Source organism: Ursus americanus, chromosome 31 (genome assembly GCF_024610735.1).
Source record: "Ursus americanus isolate L20-20 chromosome 31, mUrsAme1.1.p, whole genome shotgun sequence".
Classification (NCBI taxonomy): Eukaryota; Metazoa; Chordata; class Mammalia; order Carnivora; family Ursidae; genus Ursus; species Ursus americanus.
Window position 1 is genome coordinate 25,457,652 of NC_142157.1, and position 12,193 is coordinate 25,469,844.

Consider the following 12,193-nt stretch of genomic DNA (forward strand, 5'->3'; position numbering starts at 1 on the left):
GCGGGTGCTAGAAGAAAGGCCGACATTCCAACGACGTGTCATCACCTGGTAACAGGAGAACTGGACCTCCGAAGAGACTAAATTAGTTACAGAAGACATGCACAGAGTTTACAAGTTGCTTACCAAACTGTTTGCTTCCCTCAGTACGATGGCTTTAATTTAAACTGACTATATGAACTTGCCTTTAATTATCCTTTTAATTATCCAGCCAACGATTTGATCACAGCTTTATTAAGCCCACTCACCTTGTTAGTTCAGAGTTGGGAATCAGCTTAATATTTTTACTTGAACAACATAAAAGGATAGTCCCTTACCTTAAATGCGAAACCATCTGGGTTGCTTTTCTAAGATACTACAGAAATCTATTTCCTCCGATACAAAAGAGTAAAGAAAAGAATTTAAACTAGAAACTATAAACAAGACATTAAAAATGAAAATGTCATGGTTATTTCAGACATGTCTTTAACAAGCATTCTCCCTGGATGGAGGTGGGGGGAGTCTAAGTTACCGTGAATCTGGGCAGTGTGTTCTCTTGGCATGAAGACAGAACTAACTGTTTACTGTATGGTGACTAACATAACATAATTTTAAAAAATTTAAAACATATATGGATACATACACACGTGTGTGTGTGTGTGTGTGTGTGTGTGAGTGTGTGTATTAAATCAAGTTTGCCTAAGCAAGATTATTATGACAAACCCAAACAGAGGAGATCTTTTAATTTTATTCTAAATGTTTTAGGATATACACACACAAAGACACCGTTGACTTTTACGACTGGCTAAGCTGGGTGAGCTGTGGGTTTACAAAATAGAGCAAAGCCCTATCTTTTCACCACCTTAGCAAGAAAAATTTCTAATTCAAACAATACAGACTAGTCTCTAGTAAGGGAGTTTGCTTGTATTCATAGAATTCGCAAAACAGATGTGAATAAGTACTAAGCTTATATGAAGCTGAATACGGTTTGAGACACATCCCGTGAAACTGGCCAATCATATACAGACAGTGTGAATGATTCAAAAGCAAAATTTTATTTCGCGATACCTGTTTTTGTGATTATGAATATACAGCCGGATCCAGGGAAATTAATAGATAGCTGTTTTGTTTTTTTTTTAGAAATTAATAAACTCTCTACTGTACAAGCCCGTATACCTGTGGCTACAACGAAACCAGCGAACCTACTGTATGCTCTGCACGTGCGGCAGTACGTTTCCACTTGTCCGGACGATCAAGTAAAAGCCCACAGCGCTCACGTGAAAAGAGCCCCATCATAACTGTGGCACGATACCACGGCTGCAATAAGACCACAACGTACACACAACCTCAGACAGACGTGTCTTCAGTGGATGAAGAAAAACAACAATATAATTTATTTTAAAAAAACCTCCAAAGAGACTTTTCTTGATTAAATCTGTGACCACTTCCTTTTTCCCGCCTCCTTAAAAGATTTTCAAAGTTTATCTGTGAGGCCTCTTCCTTCAGTTATACTTACTCTCATGATGTCACACACTCATTAACCGCATGAACAGTTCAGCTCACACACATGCAACAACAACAACAACAAAAAGAAACAAAGAAAGAATCTATTATCGGAAGACTGGTATGTTCAGGATTCTAAGGAAATCCACAGAATATGTCCCGCTTAGAACATTTTGATTTTCTTTCTCCTAAAATAAACACAGTGAGGCAAAATGTTTGCGTGAAAACAAATAACACAAAAGCACAACTCTTGGAGGAAGAAAATCTGATATTTACCAACAGTTTGGGGGGAAGTGAGGTGTGAACACCTAAATGATGCAGTCCATAACATGGATCTGGAGTGTATCTATGTCGGGCAGAACTTCTCCACATTTGGGGCAAGAATGAATTGGAATATTCCGCTGTTGCTGCTGCCGCCAGTTTCTGTCCTCAGCTCCTGGGAATAAGCAGTACGTGAAACACTATTCCATTTCTTCCATGTTGCAAGTGACTTTGTTTGATTTTAATAATGAACAATTAATGTTACCATCTGTTAACCTTTGCAACTTATACCTAAAGGGGAGTGAATACAGGGATTTTGGGGGGGGTCTTTAACTTAAAAAATCTACACACACAGAGAAAATCTCCCCAAATGGTACCCACTTTCCTATTACTTTGGGATTTGGGCTCTAGTCTGGGTTGTAGACATGTGAAAATATGTGGCTTCAGTTCTAGGTACAGGACAATACGTGCTCTAATAAAAACAAGAATATCTGAGAGAAGGAACAAGATAGATGAAGATACGAGCTACAGAGGACAGAAGGTATAGAAAATAGTGAGCAGCACATGGAGAGGTATCCTAGAACAGTGTGAACCTTCTCAGAAGCAGAGACAAAAATTCATTCATTCGGCCCATGAGTCTGAGCACCCAGGAGGTGGATGAGAGGGGTACAGAGATGGTAGGGACTTCAGGCGAGAAAAACGACGGCAGGAGAGCATGAGGGAAGGGCCACACTGTGTCATGCACAAGGCAGGTTAGTGGGAGGACAGAGAAGGGCCCCTGATGAGACTCATTGCACTTGAGAGGAGTTTTAGGGATAAGTAAGGGCTGCTCGGGCAAAGTCAGTGATGAGAAAGAATGGAAGAATGGGTTGTGTCACTTTGTCCAATTTTGGAACTGGACTGAGGGGCAAGTCTAAATTAAAGAATGCTCAAAATAAGCCTTGCACTCATGTGCAAACTGTGATCAATGCTGGAAATGACTTCTGGCTCCCGGGACCTCTCCTTGGTCTGACCCTCCTGGACCAATGCAAACCATTTTGGTCTCAAGACTTTCAGTCAGCCCCCGAAATGTTTGTTTTTGGAAGCTGACAGCGGAGGCAATTTTCAACATGGTTTTTGGCTTCTGAGTGTATTACTTGAATTGAATAATATGTGAGACCATGGCAGATAGTTTGTGTTCAGCAAACTCTAGAAGCATCCTTGAATGGAAATACTGATCCCAAGGCATGAGATCTGAAAGTGGGGGACTTTCTAATGGTCTCATGGTCCTAGATCAGGAGTCAGCCAACTTCTTTTTTTTTTTTAAGATTTTTTATTTATTTATTTGACAGAGATAGAGACAGCCAGTGAGAGAGGGAACACAAGCAGGGGGAGTGGGAGAGGAAGAAGCAGGCTCACAGTGGAGGAGCCTGATGTGGGGCTCGATCCCGTAACGCCAGGATCACGCCCTGAGCCGAAGGCAGACGCTTAACCGCTGTGCCACCCAGGCGCCCCAGGAGTCAGCCAACTTCTGCTCTAGATGACAACCGGCCACTGACTAGGGACTACTGATTCTTCACTTAAACTTTCTGGCATCCACCTGTGCCTTTTTTTTTTTTTTGTCCTGGTGTAGGTTTCAAGACACAGACTTGGGCTGTTGCATTAGTCAGTTTAATGGGTTCCCTCTACCTCCAGGCACTTTGCTATAAAAAGCTTAGTCCATTTTCATTGTTAACACACCACACTCCTCTCGACCCTGGACCCTTTAGTTTCATCCCATACTTATGTAAATTGTAGCTTCAAGGTCAAGTTTAAAGTCACACCTTTTCAAAGCCTTTCTCAGCTCCCCTGGCCCTCAGTGATCAACCTGTCCTCTGACCTTCAGCACCATTATTTCTATTACTTAAATATTATCTTGTTCCATGAACCCATCCTTTTATGTGCACATCCTGTCTCTCCAACCAGGCCATACGCCGCCACGGACCTGACCACGCCTTGTGCTCAGCTGAATGTTGAGGACCAGGGCAGGAGCACTGACGGCCACAGGTGACCATAATGATGAAATACAGTCAAGAGAGGCTACTGTTTAACAGGCAGCTTTGTTATGAAGCTAAAAACATTATAATAATAAAAATAAGATAAAATAAAAACCTCAAGACAGTCTGTTTGGAATATTGCTTTTTTCAAGACAAAAAGCTTATTAGGATAATCATGAATAAATCTGTACTTTGTGATGATTTTTAGATGATAAATATAAGAGTATGTGACTTTTTTTTTTTAAACATAAACAGGCTTTGCCTTCTTTAATTCTGACAAAATAAAATCTTCCTCTAAGAAATTCAGGTGCAAGAGACTGTCCTTTTGGACCCAAAACAGTGTTGTAGGCAATTTTGATAACAGAGGTATATGGGTGTTTCCGGGATACTTAAAATCAGATTGGAGAAAATGTCTGGTGGTGCTCAAGTGGGTAGACACAGCTTTCAGAGAAGAACACGGCTTTACCCTGTGACGCTAAACACGCCTGAGACCAATGTTCATGTCAGTCCACCTGCCAGGTCTTAACTGCCAGGATGAAGAGAGTCTGGTGTCTGGACTCATTTTGGTAGTGGATGAAGCATGGGGTACACTGGAAATAAGACTAAGGGATGCTATATTTTTTGCGGTTTGACCTGGAATTCATTGTGTAGAATGCAATGAAATTTGTCTTCAAGCATTCTCTTCACAGGGTAGTTATTCCCTGGAACCCTGAACACCTACAATCACACGCAACTCACCTCTCTGAACGAGGTAGGCCTGCTGGTCGGGGTCACTGGTTCTTGCCCCATGACGGCTCTGCATCTCCATCAAGGACTGCCTGCTGGGATGAAAAGCAACACGACAGTGATGTTCTAATGCCCTGAAATATGACAACATTAAGCAGACATTCAACAGCAGCATGGGGAAAAAAGAGCTGAAAAAAATGCAAGGTTCAGAGAAACCAGATCTTAAAGATTAACTTGAATTTTAAATATTATTGGCACCAGGACACGGAGTAGTGAAAGAAACTAACAATTATGATTAAAAAAATCAATCAGTAAATAACCAAACTGTCAACTGATAAGGGAATGGACTAGAAAAAAGTGGTATATTTCTAAAACAAGGCACTATAGAGCAATTAAAGTGAAATAAAACTGCATATATATTTACAAATACACGCACCCAGAGTTCAAAATCACCGTGTTAGATAAAGCAAGCTGCAGAATACCTAGTGACCATTTTGTAACTTACGCATGTAGAAACTAATATTGTTTCAAGATAAGATATAGATATTATATTGATACTACGTAAAAGTATAGGACAGATGGGGACGTTACCCCCAAGTTCCAGGCAGTATGGGGCACAGAGACAGAGAGACATAATGAGGGGTGGGGAACAGATGAGGCTCCAACTTCGCCTACAACACCCTTTTATCTTTTGCTAAAATCTCCATGATGCAAATAAATGTGTGTCACTGTCAGTTCTGGGCGGGGGACATCACGGTGTGTGTTATTTTCTTCCCCGTATTTTTCTATTTCTCTGCGTTTCAAATTTTTTTCAAAATAGAAATTTAAAAGACAAGTAATTTTAGCCACGTCTTCTTTGCAACACATTACAGGATTGTTTAAAGTGTTTAAGACTACATACCCCTAACAATGGCAGGACAGGGCTTGGGAACACATAAGGTCATGTTTTTACAGCATGTCTGAAAGGAAAGAACTCCTCACGTTCCCACAAGATGTGGCCAAGCCTCGCGGTAAGTCATGCTGAGTGTCAGGGGCACAATCAAGCCAAGTGTGCTCAGCGTGATTCCTACAGCTCAACTTAGGGAGCACCTCTGACAGGCCCCCCGTGCTCGGCCTGTGCCCTGGGCTTTGGGCGTGTGCTCTGAGCCTTCCCGAGCCTCACCTGCCTCCATCTTCAAAAGCATTATTCTCTTTCAGCAGGATTGCCAGCTGCAGTGCCAGCTGCTCCTTTTCTTCGTGTATCTTCTCTCTTGCTGCTCTTTCAGCGTGAAAGTCAGAACAGTAAACCTCCATCTGGTAGAAGGTAAGAGAGACAGAAGTTACTACATAGATGAACGTGGATTCTCTCCGGCCCGCCGGATGACGGGGCGCAGGGGGAGGGCTGCCTCCTCTGATTCGCCTCGTAAGGAACAGGTGCGCACAGCCTTGCTGGAAACCAGCATGGCGACCGCGACTTCCAACCACCTTCACACAGAAGACAAGTGTGTGTGTGTGTGTGTGTGTGTGTGCGCGCGCGCGCGCGTGCACTTTAAACAATCAGAACCCAACGATGACACTGATATAGGTGGTTTAAACACTGCACGTAACATTCATTCAGTAAAATTCTCCAGTCTTTTTAAAAAAAAATCATATTCAGAATTAGCTTAATATAGTAAATGGTTTATTTACTCTGTCAGGTATATTCATGAAGGCTGGCCTTAAATTTTAAATAATAATAATTAATACATGCTATTCATTGAGTTCCAAACACGTACAAGGTCCTATGTCAGGTGCGAATATTCTTATCTTATTTCACTTTATCAAAAATCCTGGGAATGTAGAATGGCTATGCTCATTTTACATTTACAAGTTTAACAGTTCTCAGTCTGGGGTAATTTGGGTAAGTGGTCAAACCAGCACTTGAACCAAGACCGAAACCCATATTCTATGCCACTTCTCATGGTGGCAGTCAGCCTCCAAGATGGCTCCAGTGATGCTCACCTCTTGGTATTCATACCCTTACGTGGTCCCCTTCCGCACTGAATAGAGCCAACCTGTGTAACCACGTGGCTTCTGCCTTGTTCTCTCCTGGGTCCCCTGCTGTGGGGGAAGCTCGCTGCCATGTCATGAGGGTGCGCAAGCTGCCATGTGCGGAGGCCCACAGGGTGAGGAACTCAGGTCTTCTGCCCAGAGCCATGTAAGTGAGCCGGCTTGGAAATGGATCTTCCTGCCCATCCTGAGCAGAGCCTCACGAGGGGCCCTGAGCCAGAATCACCCCACTAAGCTGCCCCTGAATGCCTGACCCACAAAAACCTGAAGATGACAGATGCTTGTTGCTGTTTCAGCTGCTAAATCGGAGGGCAATTTCTTACCTAGAAATATATAAATATTATGCCGTGATAGCAATTTCTTCACTGTTACAAAAATTTTAAAGTAAAAATGAACTGCTTAATAGTGAAATGAACATTACTCTAATACCAGTTTTTTAACTTTCTGTATTTAAAATTAGTTTTTTCCCCAAATTCCATGGTTCTAGGATACAAATATTTAGCTCTTACTTTTAAAAGTAAAATTAATAAAAACTTAAATATTCTATCACAGTTTTAGTTATAAAAAAAGAAAAAAAACAAACCAAACCCACAACTATGTAATAAAAAGGTCATTTTAAGGGACTTCCTGCCATTTGTGAACGGTCCAACATTTTATGCGATCACTGATGCATCATGGGAATTTTTGAGTCAGATCTCAAGTTACGTTACTGTCTCACTTCTATCACTGATCAGCTTTGAGCCAGTCAGACCTGGGTCATTCTGTCCATTCCTACATGCCCTGCAGTGACACCAATGACTCACATTACAGGTGCTCAAAAAGAAGTGGCTGAATGAATGAATGACAGTATCTATGAAACCCCAACAAATGCCCGTGTATAGGAAGACAAAGGACATGACAACAATATCATGAGGTACCCAACAAACAAAATGCTATAAAGAGCTTGGGCTTGAAATTCTCTTCCTATAGAAATAAAACTGAGGTCCATAAGTGCAGTCAACCACCTCCGGATTCCCTTTTTGAATGAGTATGTATGTAGTCATTAGGAAATAATAAACTGTTGACTTTGTTATGTTAAAAATAATTTATCAAACCGGCAAACATTTAAAAGAATGATGCAAGGAGGTGGGGAAATAGACGTTCTCACCTCCTTTGGTGAGAGGATAATTTTGGTTATGCATTTTTGGAAGACAACTTGTTAATATTTATTTAACTTAAAGACAGGCATACTCAATAACTCAACCATTCCATGTCTAATCTCACTATAGATTTCACAAGTGTGCAGAGACATACATACAAGAATGTTCAGTTCAGCATTGCTGATAATAGCAAAAATATTGGTACGACCTGTACCTCCATTAATAGAGGGCTGGTTAAATCTATCGTGGTAATGCACACTTGGGAATACAACTGTTCAAAAAAATAACAAATGGCTATGAGTATTAATGTGGAGAGAAGTCCAAGACATGATGTGAGTGAAAAGTTGTAGTATAAAAGGTATGCTGCAATCCCACTTTTAATTAAGCAAACAAAATAAAAACAGGAGACAAAGGTTTCCCCCCTTTTTTGTGGTTTTACATCTCAGGCAGGATGAATCCAACTGATGAACTTTCTGCGAGTCCTCCACCCACCAGGAGCAAGAGTGGGGCCAAGAAGTAACAATAAGCCACGTACACAAATTCTTCCAGAGTAAAAGAAGGAATGTGCCTCAACTTGTTTTCATGAGGCCAGTAAAACCTTGATATCAAAACCTCACAACGATGTTAGCAAAAGGAAAGTTCTAGGCCAATCTTACAAAAGTCCTAAGTAAAATACGAGCAAGCCAAATCCAGCAATATGTACGAAGGATAACTCAAGAAATGTAAAGTTTGTTTAATATTTAAAAACCAATGTGATTCACCACATTAACAAACTAAAGGAAAAAGGCATGTAATTATCCAATTATATCATTACCGGAAAAAAAAAACATTTCCTAAATAAAATTCAACATCCACTCGAAATAAAAATTTTGGCAAACAAGGAAGAAAAGGGAGTTTCTTTGATTTGATAAGTGGTATCTACAAAGCCTATGGTAAACACCATACACTTAGCAGTAAAATGTTAAAAACACTGCCTCTGATACTGGGAGCAAGGCAAGGCTGCCCACCATCTGCACTGTCACACAACACTGTATGAGCGACCCAGTCGTGTAATAAGGCAAGAAAAAGAAATAAAACATAGGAAGAACTGGAAAGGAAAAAACCCAAATCTGGCATTATTTAAATGATATGATTATGAATGTAAAGAGTTCAAAAGAATATTCAGAGATATTAAAATTAAAATGTGAATTGAGCAAGTCTACTGCATACAAAATCAATATCTAAAAATCAATTGTATTTTTATATAACAGCAGGTGTTACAAAACGAAGATTTTAAAAAGGGGCTACTTATAATATCATAAAAATAGAAAGTTATCTATGAATAATCTAATAAGAGATGAGCAAAATCTTTACTAAGAAGAATTAGAAGAATTAAAGAAGATACATCATGTTCATGCATTGGAAGAGTCGCTGTTGAAAAGATGTCAGTTACCTCCAAATTGATTTATATATATTTAATAAAATTCCAGTCAAAGTTCCAGGAGGTTCTGTGTGTGTGTGTGTGTGTGTGTGTGTGTGTGTGTGTGTGTGTGGAAAAAACCAAGTGGATGCTAAAATTTAAATGACAATGAAAAAGGGAAGGAATATCTAAGGTCCTCTCGACAAGTATCAATGAGGTAGGAAGAGTTACTCTACCAGGTATCAAAATTTTGGTGCTTCATAGTAAGTCAAGACAGTATGGTTCCAGAGCAAGGGTACAAAAATAGCTCAATGGAACAGTAGAGTCCAGAAATAGATCCATAGACACATGAACACAATATATGACAAAGAAGGCAGCACATTACTTAAGATGACATTTTAAATAAATGGTGCTAAGGCAACAAGGCAAAAAATAAATCTTCACCCTTACCTCACTCTACAAAGAAAAAATAATTCCAGATGGTTTCTAGATCTTAATGTAAAAGGCGAAACAGTAGAACTTTTAGAAGACGACACGGGAGAACATCTTCATGGCCTTGAGGTAGTGAAAGTCTTTTAACAGGACACAAAAAGCACTAATTGTAAGTACGAAGACTGATAATGTAGACAACATTAAAATTAAGAAATTTTGTTCATCAAAGACAACTTTATGAGCGTGAAAAGACAAATCACGGAGCCAAGATATCTGCAACAAATAGGCAAGGGCTTGTGTCTGGAGTGTATAAAGAACTCATAAAATGAAGACAGCAAACCAGAAGAAAAATGGGCAAAGACATCTTCAGGCACTTCACAAAAGAGGGCACCAAGAAGACTAGTGAACACTTGAGAAAGTACTCAGTCTCATTAGTCATCAGGGAAATGCACATTAAATGAGACACTATTATATGCCCACCAGAATGCTTACAAATAAAAGTAAAAATACTAGGGGCGCCTGGGTGGCACAGCGGTTAAGCGTCTGCCTTCGGCTCAGTGCGTGATCCTGGCGTTATGGGATCGAGCCCCACATCAGGCTCCTCTGCTATGAGCCTGCTTCTTCCTCTCCCACTCCCCCTGCTTGTGTTCCCTCTCTCACTGGCTGTCTCTATCTCTGTTGAATAAATAAATAAAATCTTTAAAAAAAAAAAAAGTAAAAATACTGATAATACAAGTATGGGTAAGGATGTCAAGCAATGGGGACTCTGTTGACGGGAGCGAAAACTGGTACAACCACTTTAGAAAAGTGTTGGCAACATCCACTAACACCGAGTAACCCTTGTTCTAGGAACAAGCAATTCCACACATGGCTAGATATGCACGCAACAGAAATGAACACACAGGCCAACAGAGACATCCACAAGGATGTCAGAACAACCTCAATCATAATGCCCCAAACCAAAAATAATCCAACTACCTACCAGCCGTAGAATGGATAAATTCAACGAGCTCTACCCTTCGAAGTCTGGTGCACTTTGCACACATGATATACCTCAATAAAATTTTTAAAAATATATTGGTGGAAATTATATAAAACCCAAAAATATATTTCAAACACCATCACTTTCCCATAGGAGAATATAATCAGGGTTGGCCTCACCCAGATCATGTTCCAGAATGCAGCTCACCTGAGCCCGAAGAACAGTCATGGTCTCCAGGTCCTCCTCCTGCTTGGCAATGGTCTGCTTCATCTCATCCAACTGCAGCTGCTTGGAAGCCAGGGCCTTCTCTGCCAGTTCCAGCTTTTCACTTAGTTCTTGCAGGACCACCTTATCCACTTTTTCTGACTAAAAGAGACAAGATCATTCTAGAAATGGCTGAGAAATATTTCGACCTATTTTTTTCTGAAGACTTATTTATTTATTTGAGTGAGAGATGGTGCATGAGCAGGGGTGGCGGAGGGACAGAGGGAGAGGGAGAGGGAGAGTCTCAAGCAGGTTCTGCGCTGAGGACAGATCTCCACATGAGGCTCAATCTCACAACCCTGAGATCACAACCTGAGCCAAAACCAAGAGTCAGCTGCCTCACCGTTGACGCCCCCCAGGTGCCCCTAATTCAACCTAATTTAGTAAAACATTAAACGATGTTTTATTTTTTTAAATGACTGGCTCTAAACTGTTCTGTTAATTAGCAATGATAACTTAGAGAATTGTATTCATTTAACTTAAAGCTTGCAAATTATAATTTCTTAATTTAAAACAATTACAAAAACACTAAAACTAGGGAAATAAATGACAAACCCTGATCTCAGTGAGGTTGTAACTTGCTGATACTGTTATTTTTCCCACTGATATTACTCTTACGTGGTGAAGTCAGTGGAAAAGATGAAACATGTTTAAATTAAAAACTGATCACCTCACACCTGTCAATATCAAAAGACATAAAAGAGGTTCCTCCAAAAAAAAAAAATGGAGGTTCCTCAAAAAGTTAAGAATAGAACTTTTTTAAAAATAGAAATGGTCCAGCAATCCCCCTTCTCTGTATTGGTCCAGAGAAAATGAAAATACTAATTCAAAAAGATATAACCACTCCTGTGTTTACTACAGCATTATTTATAATAGCTAAGATATGGAAGCAGCCTAAACGTCCACTGAATAACTGAACGGATAAAGATGTGATCTATATATGTACACACACACAGATACACACACACACACACACACACACACACACTGAATAACTGAACGGATAAAGATGTGATCTATTTATGTACACACACACAGATACACACACACACACACACACACACACAGAGGAATATTGCTCAGCCTTAAAAAGAATGAAATCTTGCCATTTGTGACAATATGCATGGACCTAGAGGGTATTACGCTAAGTGAAGTAAGTCAGAGAAACAAATACCCTATGATTTCACTTATAGGTGTAATCTAAAAAACAAAACAAATGAACAAACAGAAACAAACTTATAAATACAGAGAATGAACTGGTGGTTGCCAGACGAGAGGGAGATAGGGGGACGAAGGGGATCAAGAGGTACTAACTTCTAGTTACAAAATAAATAAGTCAAGGGATGTACAGTACCGTGTAGGGAATACAGCTGACCCCTGAACAACGCAGGGGTTAGAGGCACTGAGCCCCTGCAGAGTTGCAACTCCACATGTAACTTTTGACTCCCTAGAAACTTAACTAGTAACA

At 40.2% G+C, this 12,193-nt stretch overlaps 1 protein-coding gene across 4 annotated transcripts in view; it reads right to left on the reverse strand.

The window, feature by feature from the left end:
• Nucleotides 1-1,099: 1,099 nt before the first annotated feature.
• OPTN (optineurin) overlaps nt 1,100-12,193 on the reverse strand; it is a 40,592-nt gene continuing 29,498 nt past the window's right edge. Inside the window, exons 11-15 of one of the 4 annotated variants that reach the window (XM_045793941.2) lie at nt 10,669-10,827; nt 5,644-5,774; nt 4,494-4,576; nt 1,756-1,915; nt 1,100-1,293 (exon numbers count right to left, since the gene is read on the reverse strand). In XM_045793941.2, coding sequence (XP_045649897.2) covers nt 1,788-1,915; nt 4,494-4,576; nt 5,644-5,774; nt 10,669-10,827 — 501 coding nt within the window. In that variant the 3' untranslated portion in view covers nt 1,100-1,293; nt 1,756-1,787. Of the gene's footprint in view, nt 1,916-4,493; nt 4,577-5,643; nt 5,775-10,668; nt 10,828-12,193 lie in introns of all 4 variants that reach the window. The other 3 variants (XM_045793942.2, XM_045793943.2, XM_045793940.2) reach the window with 3 other exon arrangements.